The sequence below is a fragment of the Muscardinus avellanarius genome (assembly GCF_963383645.1).
Source record: "Muscardinus avellanarius genome assembly, chromosome: 18".
NCBI lineage: Eukaryota > Metazoa > Chordata > Mammalia > Rodentia > Gliridae > Muscardinus > Muscardinus avellanarius.
The window spans coordinates 40,362,145-40,377,110 of record NC_137804.1 but is presented as its reverse complement, the minus strand read 5'-3'; the positions used below and the strand labels follow the sequence as shown (position 1 = coordinate 40,377,110).

The window sequence follows — 14,966 nt, the reverse complement described above, 5'->3', positions numbered from 1 at the left end:
CCTAAGTTGCTGAGGCTGGAAGCGAACCTGCGATCTTCCTGTCTCGGCCTCCCAAGGACTGGGATTGCAGGTGTGCTTCACTACACCCAGCTCTCAGAAATGTTTTCTGAGACAATGTGATTGCAACTCACCCAAGTTTCCCCCCTTGTATTCCCCCTGGTATCCTTTCCATTAGACCTTCTCTTTTAGACTCTTGTCCTCATCCCAACAGATTCCCTGGACTTCAGGAAAGGGTCCTAGCTAAGGAGTTTGCGCTCAGGAAATCTTTGACAAATGGAATAAAAATTAGATGGTGGATGATTAAAGATAAGGTAGAACCTGGCCCAAGAAATACAGAGGTTATCATTTCATAAGGGACTTTGGGCTGGCAGGTAAATTCAGTCATGTTCACAGTGACTTGATGAACACAGGTTTCATACACACGTTCACTTAAGAAAGGGTGAAGGTTCCCTCTTTACTCCTCTTTTAAAAATCATCTTGTCCCATTATTTTGTGAAAAACACAGCTGTGCTGCCTGGGCAATGTTCATCGTCGCTGTTTCTAGCCGGGCGTGACTTTGCTTGTGGTGATACCCGCTGACCACCCGCTGACCAGAAGCTGGAAATATTCACGTCTGGTCCATCCTGGACTCTACCACACACACCTTTGCCTTCACTGGTGTGTGTGTGTGTGTGTGTGTGTGTGTGTGTGTGTGTGTGTGTGTATTTGGTGTGTTTGCCAGAAATTAAACCCAGGGCGCTCTACCTCTGAGCTACATCCCCAGCCCTTTTTATTTTTCAGTTTGTAACAGGGTCTTGCTAGGTTGTTGAGAATTTCGCTAAGTTGCTGGCTGAGGCTGGCCTCAAACCTTCAATCCTCCTGTCGCAGCCTTCCAAGGACTGGGGTCGCAGGCGTGTGCCACGACACCCAGCTGCCTTCCCTGATTTTAATTTGTACCTTTCAGTGCAGTGAATCACACGATGGCTTTTCTGAACTGTGTGAGTCCTTCTGGTGAATCACTGAATCTTAAAGTAGTCTTTGGAACTCCAACACAAAGTCCACAAATATTTGTGGGGTTGTGTTTTATTTGTTTTGTTTTTGGTGCTAGAGATTGAAAATAGAAGCATTCCGTCTCTGAGTCACACTCCCAGCCCTGTTTCATTTCTTTTTTATGTTGAAACAGGGTCTAAGTGGTGAGGCTGGCCTCAAACCTGTGACTCTCCAGTCTCAGCCTCCCAAGTATTGGTCTTACAGGGGTGCATCACCAGCCTGGCTGAATATTTTTTTTAATTGTGATAATAGTTGCATTCCTTGGCCTTTTTTCTTTTCCTTGAAAAAGTAAAGAACAATGGTTGACCTTTCTTCTGCTCAAAGCTGATGCTCCTCCGCCCCAAGCCCAGGAGAGGCAGTCCCCTCTTTCCTCAGAGACAACAGAGACCTCACGGCTTTCAACCCTGCTCCTTTATCTCAGTTTCTTCCCCAGAGAAGCCAAGCAGAACACGTGTGTTGGGCCCCTGGTCAGTTGGGCAGCCGACCATCCCCGGGGTCCCTCCCTGGCGCCCTTCCCTCCCACCTGGCCTCACATGGCACTCTCGTTCCCTCCCCGGCCCCTGGACACCCCTTTTTCTTGTGTCATGAGTGATTTGTAGGGCTTCCCCAGGCTGGGGAGGGTGAGCTCAGCTTCCTGCAACTCCAGCTCCCGCTGGGACAAATGTTCGATGACGGCCGCTCCGATGGAGTCCCCCAGCACGTTGGTCATCGTGCGCAGCCGGTCGCTGGTGGGGAAGAGACAGAGGTCGCCATTAGCTGGGGCTTGGAAAGCTCCAGAAGGGAGAGGGCAGGGGCTTCCCGGGCTGGGAGTCAGGGCTCGCAGTCCAGTCCAATCTGTGGCCTCAGCAGGTCCCGCCCTTCTCTGTCCCGTTTCCCCTCCTAACAGGCTGAGGTTGGACCAGCTCCAAGAAGGTCCCATTTGCTCTTAGCAATGTGCTTTCTGTTTTTAAAGATGTGAATAACCAGTACAGACAATTAGGAATCAGGAGCTGAGACCCATGTAGAATCAGGAAAGAGGACGCCATGAGGAAACCAGGGTAGGCCCAGGGTAGCTTGACCAGGATGGGCTGTTCAAATGGAACTCGGGTCCCACACAAGCCCAGACTTTGTGTTTATGCAAACCTCAGGAAGGAAGGAGGGAGAGAAGGAAGGAAAGACAGAATACGGGAGGGAGGAAGGTGAAGGAAAGAAGGAAGGAAGGAAGGAAGGAAGGAAGGAAGGAAGGAAGGAAGGAGCCAGTAATCCCAGTACTTGGTAGACTGAGGTAAGAGATCACGGGTTTGAGGCCAGTCTCAGCAATTTAGCAAGATCGTCAGGAATCTGGGGAGACCCCATTTCAAAATAAAAAAGGGCTGGGGGTACAGCTCAGAGGTAGAACACCCCTGGATTCAATACCTACTACAAATGAATGAGGGAGAGAGGGAAGGAAGGAGGGAGAAAAAGAAGGATCCTTATCTATTTGAAGATGCTTTTGCCTGGCATGGTGACGCAGGTTTGTAATCCCAGCATTCGAGAGGCAGAGACCCGAGGACTGCAGTTCACAGGCAGCCTCGGTTACTTAGGTCCTTCGCAACTCAGTGAGACGCTGTTTCAAAAAACTAAAAACTAGGGCTGGGGGTGTAGGCTGGAGGTACAATGCCCCCCTGGGTTCCATCCCCGGTACCGGGAAAAGATGTTTTCCTGTTTTCTTCCCACGTAGGTGACATCTTGGCTAGATGTCACATCTTTAATTCATAAACCCACCACGGCTGGGCCGTTGGCGTTGCTCTACCCATCATTAAAAGGTGAATTCCGTCCATCATAACTCCTGACTCTAATGTGTTTTTTCCCACGTATAAAATTCTTCTTTGGCCTTTCAAACTAGAATTCTCCTTCAGCAATTTAGGGGAAAAAAAAAAAAAAAACACTTGTTCTTTAAAGTAATCTTAAAAAAGACTTTGCAAACCAGATCTGTCCCAGGGGTCAGGGTTTTTGTGATATCTGCATGGAACAGGTCACAGAGCAACAATCCTGGCCAACGGGTGAGGTTCTGTTTCCTCTCCCCTCCCCGCCTCTAAATATCCACTGTGGAGTCCACTGTGGTCTTTGGAGTCCACAGGCCATGGCTTGTAGGACTCTTCAAGGCTCTGTTTTTTCTCTCTCTTTGATACTGGGGATTGATCCCAGAGGCATTCTCCCTCTGAGCTACACACTGGCCTCAAACCTGCGATCCTCCTGTCTCAGCCTCCCACGTACTGGGATTAGAAGCGTGAGCCACCAAACCTGGCTCCTCCCTTTTTTAATAAATTGTAAAACTCTCCTTGCTGGATCCCACAAGGGAAAGCCGTGGGGCGGGGAGAGACACTGGAGGTTCCAGCACTCACAGGAACCAGTCCACGGCAATGATGAGTGTGATGTCCTCCGTGGGCAGCCCAACGGATGTCAGCACGATCACCATGGTGACGAGCCCCGCCTGGGGGATGCCAGCCGCCCCCACGCTGGCTGCGGTGGCCGTGATGCTGCAAGTAGAGAGAGAACACGGAGACTCAGGGGAGAGGAAGAGGGAGGAGGGAAAGTAAGGGGAAGGGACCGGGTCCTCCAGGCATCTCAAATGAAGTTCCTGAGCCAGCGCAGACAAGAAACGCTGTGTGGCCCCTGACACTCCAGGGCTGGCTGATCTCATGTAGTATTATTCCATTGCCTTGTCTCTCGTATGTGGAAGCAAGAGATAAAATAGGAAGCCAAAGAGACTTCAGATAAACAAGGAGAGAGACCAGCAGAATTGCAGAAGGGAGCCAGGCATGGTGGTGCACGCCTGTAATCCCAGGACTCGGGAGGCTAAGACAGGAGGATCGTGGGTTTGAGGCCAGTCTCGGCAACTTAGCAAGAGCCTCAACAGCTGAGCAAGAATCTGTTTCAAAACAAAAACCAAAATAGTAGCTCAGAATGGAGCATCCCTGGATTCCATCCCCAGTACAAAAAAAAAAAAAAAAAAAAGCCGGGTATAGTGGTGCACGCTTGTAATTCCAGCATTTCGGAGGCTGAGACAGGATGATCACGGTTTGAGGACAGCCTCAGCTACTACTTAGTGAGGCCCTTTGCAACTCAGTGAGACCCTGTTTCAAAATTAAGACTAAAAAATAGGGGTGGGTGTAGCTCGGAGGTAGAATGCCCCTGGGTTCCATCCCAGTACTGCAAAAAGGGGGGAGGGGGTTTAAAGTGCACACTTTAGAAGATTCTGGACAAGGGTCAGGTCTTGTAATCCCGGTGCTTGGGAGGCTGAGACAGGAGGATCACGGGCTCATGGCAACTTAGGAAGCTCTTGGCAACCTAGCGAGACCCCGTTTCCAAAAAAAGAAATAAAAATCGAACTGGGGTATAACGCGAGTGTAGAATGCCTCTGGGTTCAATCCCCAATACAAAAAGATGGAGGAGGAGGAGGAGGAGGAGGAGGAGGAGGAGGAGGAGGAGGAGGAGGAGGAGGAGGAGGAGGAGGAGGAGGAGGAGGAGGAGGAGGAGATGATGGTGATGATGATTCTGGCCAGCACCCTCCTCTTGCCTCATCTCGGGCAGCTGAGTCTCACCTTGGTTCTCTTCCCGCATCAGGCTCCTCCCACCTCCCCTCCCACCGCCGGAGGCCCCCTGACCTCCAGCCACGGCCCTGCTCCGGCCACAACGATGACCTCAGCGGTCTCTGCGCCAGGCCCCCAGCCCGCAGGTCTCACCTGATGGTGGTGATCTGGCCCAGGTTCAGCTCGTAGTTGTTGACCTGAGCGATGAAGATGGCGGCCAAGGCCTCGTAGAGCGCGGTGCCGTCCATGTTGACCGTGGCCCCCACGGGCAGCACAAACCTGGTGATGCGGCGGTCCACGCCCAGGCCCTCCTCCAGGCAGCGGAAGGTGATGGGCAGGGTCGCAGAGCTGGGGAGACAGCCGAGGGGGCGTAAGGGGGAGAGTGTGGAGGGACCGGGTGGGACGTGGAGCCAGAGGAGGCGGGCAGGGGCACGGCCATCCCACGGCCTCAGCTGTGCAGGCAGAAGTCGCAGTGGGGCCCCAGGACCCACCGAGGGCCGTGGACCCACTTGAAGCCGTAGCTTCTGGCCATTTGCTCCTGTCCCCAACCCAGTCCTGCACCGTGAGGTCCCACAGCTGAGAGATAAGAGAAAGTAATGTGGAGGACCCCTTCCCCACCCCCGCACGCTGGCCCCTCCACCCCCACCCATGCGCAGAGGAAAGAGGGCGACCGCATCCCTGGGTGGTTTAGTGGCAGAAACGGGCATCTCACATGGGGTCAGCTTGACACAAGATCAGTCCTCTGCCTGGTCAGCTTTAAGTCATACAAGCAGAAGCCTGGACTCACAGGGTGGGCTGGTGGGTGTCTGGCTCCACGGAGAGCAGGGGAGAGGGTAATTCTGGGACACAGCGGAACCCATCTGTAGTGATCACGTATTCAAAGGCACATCTAAGCCAGAAGCGGTGGTGCACACCTGTAATCCCCATACTTAGAAGGCTGAGACAAGAGGTTTATAGGTTCAAGGCCAGCCTCAGCCCTTTGGTAAGACCCTCGGCAAATTAGTGAGACCCTGCTTTAAAATAAAAGTGGGATCCAGGTGTGGTGGCACATGCTTGTAATTCCAGTACTTGGGAGACTAAGACAAGAGGATTGCAGGTTCACGGCCAGCCTCAGCTACTTAATGGGGCCCTCTGCAACTTAGTGAGACCCTGTTTCAAAATAAAGAATAAAAAATAGGGCTGGGAGTGTAGCTCAAAGGTAGAATGACCCTGGTTTCAATCCCCAGTACCACCAAAAAATAAAAATAAAATAATAAAAGGGGGCCAGGAATGGTGGTATATGCCTATAAACCTAGTATTTGGGAAGCTGAGACAGGAAAATCACAGGTTCAAGGACAGCCTCAGCAATATAGAGAGACTCTGAAGACTGTGTGTCCAAAAAGCAAAAAGTAAAAAGGGGTGGAGGTGTAGCTCAGAGGTGGAATACCCTGGGTTCAATCCCCAATACCACAAAAATAAATAAATAAATAAATAAATAAATAAATAGCCGGGCGTGGTGGTGCACGCTTGTAATCCCCACACTTGGGAGGCGGAGACAGAAAGATCGCGCAGGTTCGAAGTCAGCCGCGCTGGCTTAAGAGATCCTGTTTCCAAATTTTAAAAAAAGTATAAAATAGGTCTGGGAGTGTAGCCCGAAGATAGAAGGGCTTTCAGGAACCCCAGTACCACCAATAAATAAATAAATAAATAAATAAATAAATAAATAAATAAATAAATAAATAAAATAAAGGGGTCTGGGTGTGTAGCTTGAAGGTAGAATATCCCTGAGTTCAATCCTCAGTAAAATAAAATACAAGGCACATTCCAGCCAGGCATGGTGGCACACATCTGCAACCCCAGTACTTGGGAGGCTGAGACAGGAGACTTGCAGGTTCAAGGCCAGCCACAGTAACTTAGAGAGCTCCTGTTTCAACATGAAAATGTGAAAAGGGCTGGGGTGTTGCTCGGAAGTAAAATGCTCCTGGGTTCAATCCCTAGTATAAAAAAAAAAAGGCATATTCTTCAATTAGCATTATAGGCAGTAAAAATAATCCATTTCTTCTGTCCTTTTGGCTCTGGGGGAAGCCTCTCAAACTGTTCTGAATTGGGATGATGGGGAGTAAGAGACCTCTTTAATGACCCCCTAAAAACACCGCCAAAAAAGGAGGAGGATTCCAAGAGAGCTCAGACACCGCCGTCTCCAGGGAAGACCCCTCTGAGCCAGGAAAATGACTGAGATCCGGGCACCTGAAACCTTCCTCTTAAACTCAGAACTGATACCTGGTTCCCCACATATAAAATGGAGGAACGAGAGAGGAGAATGGGGGTGTTGTGGTTTGTGTTTCAGATGCCCCCCCCCCACCTCGGTGCAGCCAGGTTCAGAGGATGTGGCTGGAAGGAGGATCCCTGGGGCGTGGTCTCTGGGACTGTATCTGTCCCTGTCTTCTGCATGTGTGCGTGTCTGTGTCTGTGTCTGTCTCTCTCTCTCTCTCTCTCTCTCTCTCTCTCTCTCTCTCTCTCTCTCTCTCACACACACACACACACACACACACACACACACAATTTCTCTCTCTCTCTCTTTCCCCTTCTGCCACCATAAGCTGAACACAGCTTCTCCCTCTCCCCTCTGCTGTGCCCTAAAGCCCTATAGCCGAGCGGTTCTGTACCACCAGGAGCCAGTTAACCATGGAATGACCTCTGAAATCGCCAAGCCCTCTGAAATTGTGAGCTCTAAACAAACCTTTCTTCCTCTAATTTGTGCTTGTTGAGTATTTTTAGTCACAGTGAAAAGAAAAAAAGTTGGCTAAAACAGGGACCAGGAGAGTCAACCCAGGACAAAAAATGGCCCCCAGGAATCCACCACCCGAGGCGCTCCAAGGGCCCCTGGCGTTATGGCGCATTCAGAAGTGGTGCTGGTGGCCGGCGTGGTTGGCACGCTTATAATCCCAGCATTCGGGAGGCTGAGACAGGAGGATCGCGGTTCACGGACAGCCTCAGCCACTTATTGAGGTCTTTGCAACTCAGTGAGACCCTGCTTCAAAATAAGGAATAAAAAAATAGGACTGGGGGTGTAGCTCGGGGTAGAAGGCCCCTGGGTTCCATCCCTGGTACCGCAAAAAATAAAAATAAAGAAGTGGTGCCCATGAAGGGTGAGAGATGGGTCCAGGGAGAGCGGGGCACGAGGTCCTACCTGGATGAGGTGCCCATGGCGGTGATGAGCGCCTGGAGCATGCCCCCAATGAAGGGGAAGGGGTTGCGGTGGGTGACGAGGAAGTAGATGAGCGGCAGGACGCCACCGGCATGCAGGGACAAGCCCACGATGACGGTCAGCGTGTACATGCCCAGCTGACCCCCCAGGACGGCCATGTCTTCCATTTCCAGAATCTTCCCGGCAATCAGGAACAGGATGCCCACAGGTGCGTACCTGGGCAAGACACACACCTGTCAGGGAGGCCTCCCAACCTCCCCTAGGGGCCCAAAGCCGGCTTCCCCAAGTCAGAGCCCGGAGCCGGGCAGTGCCGACCACACAACACGTTCTTCTGCATTAACGAACAGCGCCGGGTCCCACAAGCATGCCCCACCTCCCCTTCTTGCTCATCACACCTTACCCCAATAGCAGCAAGGTTCCTACGACACCAGGGTGTGCAACCTCGTGAGGACTCCATCCCAGTCTCCCCTTCAGACCCTCCCCAGGCAACTCCACATCATCACGATCGTCAGCAACCATCGGGGCACACTGCTGACTCCCCACCTCTGGCCCCCTAGACTTCCATTATCTTCCACCCAACATGTGATCTGCAGTCCTCGGGCCCCTTCTCTCTCTCCTACCCGAGCACATTTTCAAGTCCTCACCGTCCTGGCCTTTCAGAGAATTTCCCACTGGTGTCTCAAACCCATCTATGGATTCATTCACTCAACAGCTGTCCATTGGGCACCTACTGTATCCCAGGCGTGTGCTCTCTGTCCTCATGGAGTCTGCTGGGGGCTGCGTCTGCGTGTCCCTCCCCCCAATTCACACCCTGAGACGCTCATTCTGTACTTATTCCAGGTGACCCCTCTCGACTCCCTGGCCTCCCTCGCTCTGCCTTGGTCTCTGCAGAATTCCTCAATCCTGGATCAGCTACCGGTGACTTCTCACCCCTTCCCCCATACTAAGCCCCTGGCTCGTCTGCACGTTTTACCAAACCTGGCCAGCGACGGTGCTGTGAATCCGTCTCCAGTCCAGCTGGGCCTTCGACACTGCTCGTTCACCTCCCGCTCAGCCCCAATAAAGTCTTCCTCCCATTCCCACTGGATGCTCTCCCAAGCTGCCGACTTAGCCTAAAGCCTCCTAATGACCTTTGAATTACTGGTTTTAGTGTGTTCCTATGGGGTCCTGCACTGGGAGCCTGGTCTCCAGCGCAATGATGTTAAGAAGTGGTGAGACCTTTAAGAGGCGTGGTCTAGCCAGGCCTGGTGGAACATGCTGTAATCCCAGTATTCAGGAGGCTGAGATGGGAGGATTGCAGGTTCGAGGTCAGCCTCTTCAACTTAGCAAGACTCTATTTAATTTTTTTTTTAAAAAAGGGACTGGGGGCCGGGCGTGGTGGCGCACGCTTGTAATCCCCGCGCTTGGGAAGAAGCGGAGACAGGAGGATCGCGCAGGTTCGAAGCTAGCTGCGCTGGCGTAAGAGACCCTGTTTCAAAATATAAAATGGTCTGGGAGTGTAGCCCGGAGGCAGAAGGGTTTCCAGGAACCCCAGTACCACCAAAAAAAAAAAAAAGAAAGAAAGAAAAAAAAAGGGACTGGGGTGTGGTTTGGAGGTAGAATGCCTCTGGGATCAATCCTCAGTACCAAAAAAAAAAAAAAAAAAAAAAGAGGTGTAGTCTAGGATGAGGTCCTTATGTCATGGGGGAGGTTGTCCTTGAGAAAAAGCAGGCAATTCTCATGGGATCCTGAATTAGTTCTCTTAAGAGTTGCTCTAAGACCACGCCTGACCCCTGATTCCTCTCTGGCTTTCTACCCTGTCATATAACCTCTCGCTTGAGCACGGGCCATCTGCCTTGAGATCCTCACCAGTAAAGCTGATGCAGAGGCCACGCCCTTGAGGCTCCAGAACTGTAAGCTCAATAAGCTTTTCTTTTTTCAATAAAACCACCCACCCTCAGGCATTTAGTTACAGTCACGAAAAAAATAAATACAAGAGTTAAACGCACAGTATGCCTGGTGCATGGAAGCGTGAGGATAGATGGATGGGTGAAGGAACGATTTGGTCACTGAGCTGAAGAATGAGTGAGTGGATCGGTGAATGAAGGGGTGAACTAGTAGATAAATTGCTGCAGAAATGAATGAATGAGGGAATGAAGGAATCAATGAGCTAGTTAATGAACTGACCAGTACAAAGATGAGCAACTTCGGCCAAATGTCCTCAACGAGCCCTTCACAGCCTCTGCAAAGCCCAGCCAGCCCCAGCCCAGACTCCACCGTCCCACCCCACACAGCCCAAGACTCACCAGATGATGATGCCCACCAGCCGCATAATAGCCTCGTTGAGGCTGTCGAAGAAGTCCCTCAGGACGCGGCCCTTGTGCTTCATGCCGCCGATGACCAGGCCAAAGGCCACAGAGAAGACCACGAGGCCCAGGGCGTTGATGCCGTTGGCCGAGCCGGGCACCGGCACCGTCTCCTCAAAACTCATCACCTCCTGCAGGGTGCCCAAGGCCCGGGTGACGTTTTCCAGGACGCCAGTTTCGTTCTCCACCGAGGACGGTGGAGGGATGGAGGCACCCAGCTCAGACCCGTTCTCTGTCCTCACGATGGTCCTGGTGACCACCCTAGTACTGTACTGCGTCTTGAACTGAAACGCGGAGAGACGGGCCCAGATTCAGTTCAGCACATGGATTGAAACCACCCAGGGAAGTTCCCACACACCCCAATTTCTGGTTCCCACGCCCGAGGACAGTCTTATTCAGTAGATCTGGGAGAGTGAATGGATGATTTAACCAGTGTACAGGAATGGGAAAACCTAGTATGGAAGAGTGAGCGTAGGTTCTGCTGCTATTATTGTTTAAATAGACAGCTTATTTATTCTTCATAAAATCATGTTAACAAGCTGGGCATGCTGGCATATACCTATAACCCCAGTAGCTGGGAGGCCAAGACAGGAGGATCACAGGTTCCAGGCCAGCCTCAGCAACTTAGTGAGACTCTGTTTCAATATAAGAAATAAAATAGGTCTCGGGGTATAGCTCAAAGGTAGTATGGAAAAAAAATTTAACCATGTTAACATATGACTTTGTTATTTTTAATTATTTTCTAAATTTCTCGTTTTTAATTTTTAAACTATTTTTAATAGACGTGTACTGGTGCATTGGAATTATATACATTATAGTGAGGCTCAACCTGTGCATATATGATACGAACATACATGCACACAGCTCTTGGTGAGATTGATGGTGAGACCTTAATAAACGGGCACGGTGTTATTAGAATCATTTTCTTCCTCAATCCTCCTTTTCCCCTTTCTGTCTCCTCTCTCAATCCCCTCCACTTGTCTATTCCCCTCTCTGCTCATTTTCAGAGCCTCCATGCCTTTCCGATTTTCTCTCTGGCTTCCACATACGAGGGAAAACATACGACCTTTAACTTTCTGAGACTGGCTGACCTCACTTAGCGTAACAGTCTCCGGTTCCAACCATTTTCTGCAAATGACGTAATTCCGTTCTTCTTTGCAGCTGAGTAGGATCCCACTGTATGTCTACTCCACATGTTCTTTATCTGTTAACATATTGGTGGACACCTAGGCTGCTTCCATCGTTGGGTTATTAAGAATCGTGCAGTTCTCAGTATGTCTAGGCACGTATCACTCTAGTTAGTATTCTGACTTTCATTCTTTTGGAAAGATTACAAGGAGTCTTATAGCTGGGTCATGTGGCTGTTCTGCTTCAATTGGAATGGCAATCACCAAGAATAGATTCTGCAGTTTCACAAGCTCCAAGGTTAGGGTTAAGGCAATGCTCGGCCAGATTTGGAGGTCTCTCTCCACCATCTGTACCCAGAAATCCTGGAATCTCAACCCCAGCCTCAGAGCTGCCCACGCCCATGCAACCCTTGGCCTGGGTTCATCCCTCCTCCTCCTCCTCCTCCTCCTCCTCCTCCTCCTCCTCCTCCTCCTCCTCCTCCTTCTCCCCCTCCTTTGTATGTGTGTGTAGTGCTAAGGATTGAAGCCAGAGGCATTCTACCTCTGAGCTACAGCCCAGCCTTTTTTTTTTTTTTTTTTTTTGGTGGTACTGGGGTTCCTGGAAGCCCTTCTACCTCTGGGCTACACTCCCAGACCTATTTTTACATTTTTATTTGGAAACAGGGTCTCCTAAGCCAGTGCGTGCAGCTGGCTTCGAACCTGCGCGATCCTTCTGTCTCCGCCTCCCAAGCGCGGGGATGACAAGCGTGTGCCACCACGCCCGGCAGCCCAGTCCTTTTTTATTGTTTGTTTGGAAACAGGGTCTTGCTGCGTTGCTGAGCATCTTGTTAAATTCCTGAGGCTGGCTTCGAATCTGCGATGCTCCTGTCTCAGCCTCCCAAGGCCTGGGATGACAGGCGTGCACCACCGCGGCTAGCTGTCCTTCTCTCTTCTCCACCACTGCACCCACAGGAAATACATTCATTCTCCCAAATCCTCCAAGAGCCCGCCCATCGCCCCCTCAGGCCCATCTGCTCAGCAGCAAGCTCCCCCCACCCTCCTCCAACCCCCTTTGGATAAACTAGCCACTCCCCCTGACCTGTTTGAAGCAAGCCTCCACGAGGTTGGGTGGAAACATATTTCTGCAAGGAAAACAAAATATCAAATGAAGGGAAAGTGATTAGACCTTGGAAGAGAGTCTGGGGTAATCATTGCAATAAAGGCAAGAATAGTAGTAATGTCAGCCAAGGTGCAAATACTTAGTCTAGGCCAGCACTGACCTATGTCCTCTGACTTTTAAACACTATCATAGAGCCGGGCGTGGTGGTGCACGCCCAGCGCTTGGGAGGCTGAGACAGGAAGATAGCACAAGTTCAAAGCCAGCCTCAGCTGGTTTAAGAGACCCTGTTTCCAAATAAAATATAAAATAGGTCTGGGAGTGTAGCCCGGAGGTAGAAGGCCCCTAGGTTCCGTTCCTAGTACCACCAAAAAAATAAAAAATTAAAAAATGAATTTTGAGGCCGGGCGTAGTGGTGCACGCTTGTAATCCCCGCGCTTGGGAGGCAGAGACAGGAGGATCGTGCAGGTTCGAAGCCAGCCGCGCGCGCTGGCTTAGGAGACCCTGTTTCCAAATAAAAATGTAAAAATGGGTCGTTTCCAAATAAAAATGTAAAAATGGGTCTGGGAGTGTAGCCCGGAGGTAGAAGGGCTTCCAGGAACCCCAGTACCACAAAAAAAAAAAAAAAAAGAATTTTGAACACTATCATAGCCCTAGGAGTAAGGGCTGTGGATGCCATTTTATACACAGAGAGGTCAAAGCATAGGAACTTGTATGTTTGACCCAGAGCCACATATTGCTAAAGGTGCACCTGTAAATATACAAGGCATTTTTTATTTATTCCATATACAGATTATCTATATTATCACATACAAATCATTTCATAAGCTGGGCGTGGTGGCGCATGCTTGTAATCCCCGCGCTTGGGGGGCGGAGACAGGAGGATGGCGCAGGTTCGAAGCCAGCCACGCGCGCTGGCTTAGGAGACCCTGTTTCCAAATAAAAATGTAAAAATGGGTCTGGGAGTGTAGCCCGGAGGTAGAAGGGCTTCCAGGAACCCCAGTACCACCAAAAAAAAAAAAAAAAAAGAAAGAAAGAAAAAGAAAAAAAAGAAATTTATTCATATGTAGGCTCTGGCAGGCGGGCCTTAAAGAGGTCACTGGGTCCTAAGGGCTCCAGTCTTGTAGACTGATCAATCCATTCTTGGATCAATGGACTTGTGGAGTAACGGGGAGTAGCTTTCTTATGAAAGCAAGGTCTCTCTGGCACGCTAGCCGTCACCTTAGGCCGTCCTCCGCCATGTTACATTGCTGCAACAAGACCCTGGCCGGAAGCGGGCGCGTGCTCCTAGCCTCCCAACCTCCAGGGCTGAGAGCTGGATGAACCTCTGTGCTTCCCCCCTCATCCAAAGCAGACCTCAAACCCAGGGTGTCTGAGCATCCTGCCAGCGCCCTCTGTGATAGAAGGCTCAAGACTTCAATTCGCTGGTACCCCAAAACACCACAAAGGATGGTTCCCAAACTCAGCCAAGTCCACCATCCCCCCACTCACCCACACGTTGGTGACTAGAGTAGAAATATGTCTAGCCTTGAATCTGGTTGGCAAACGCTATGTTAAGAATCACTCTGTGGAACCTGGGAACATCAGACGGATGCCAGCTGTTGTGACCCAGCCCGAGACAACGCCATGGCAACCTCGGGCGCAAAGACCGGATCCCAAGAGTTGTGCTCTAGGAGGATACATGCAAGGCTCCGGGAAGAAAATGGGTACCCCAAACAAGAACCCCCCGGTCTCGCCATTTCCAGGCTGGGTCTGCCCACGCCTGCTGGTTCCCTTGAATGGTCTGCCTACGCATCCAGAAATCCCATCCAGACCAGAGAGGGCATCACCTGACCAGGTCCATGAAGGCATCAGCCGTGGGGATGGTCTCGATGCGGCCTTCGCGGTGCAGCCCCTCCTTGGAGCCCTTCCCAGGGTGGATGATGGTGACCATGAGGATGCCGATGAACACCGCGATGACTGTGGTCACCATGTAGTACACGGCCGCCCGCATCCCCATCCGTCCCGTTGCCTTATTGTCCAGGGACGCCATTCCTGGAGGACAGAGGGCACCGCTGCCACGGTGGCATACCCACACCCATCCTCCCACCTGTCCATCCACACCGCCCACCCTGCACCTCCAGTTCAAGGACCACCGGCCACCACTTCCTGCATGGCGCCCCAAAATCCATCTGCCCACAGCACCATCTTCTTCCCATTCCATTTCCCTTATACACCTTTATATCACCCCCATTGTGCGTGTGTGTGTGTGTGTGTGTGTGTGTGTGTGTGTGTGTTACTAGGGATGGAACCCAGGGGGCATTCTACCTCTGAGCTACATCCCCAGCCCTTTTATTTTGGTATTGGGAATGGAACCCAGGGGCATTTGACCTCCGAGCTACACCCCCAGCCCTATTTTTTTTTCTTTATTTTGAAACAGGGTCTCACTAAGTTGCAGAGAGCCTCACTAAGTAGCTGAGGCTGACCACAAAGCTGCAATCCTCCAGTCTCGATCTCCCAAGTACTGGGATTACAAGCGTGAACCACCACACCTAACTTGTAAATAAAGTTTTATTGAAAAACAACCATGTTAATTTGTTCACATATCACCTGGGCTGCATTTGAGCTGCCGCAGCAGAACTGAGTCATTAA

General features: G+C 51.0%; 1 protein-coding gene across 1 annotated transcript in view; it reads right to left on the bottom strand.

Annotated features, from left to right (window-relative positions):
• Window positions 1–1,558: 1,558 nt before the first annotated feature.
• The window catches only part of SLC1A6 (solute carrier family 1 member 6), a gene marked incomplete at both ends in the record, with an annotated part of 18,715 nt that continues 5,307 nt past the window's right edge, over window positions 1,559–14,966 (bottom strand). The window contains 7 exons of the mRNA XM_080715209.1: window positions 1,559–1,754; window positions 3,393–3,527; window positions 4,734–4,928; window positions 7,750–7,983; window positions 10,053–10,396; window positions 12,318–12,360; window positions 14,165–14,369. Coding sequence (XP_080571335.1) covers window positions 1,559–1,754; window positions 3,393–3,527; window positions 4,734–4,928; window positions 7,750–7,983; window positions 10,053–10,396; window positions 12,318–12,360; window positions 14,165–14,369 — 1,352 coding nt within the window. The remainder of the gene's footprint in view (window positions 1,755–3,392; window positions 3,528–4,733; window positions 4,929–7,749; window positions 7,984–10,052; window positions 10,397–12,317; window positions 12,361–14,164; window positions 14,370–14,966) is intronic.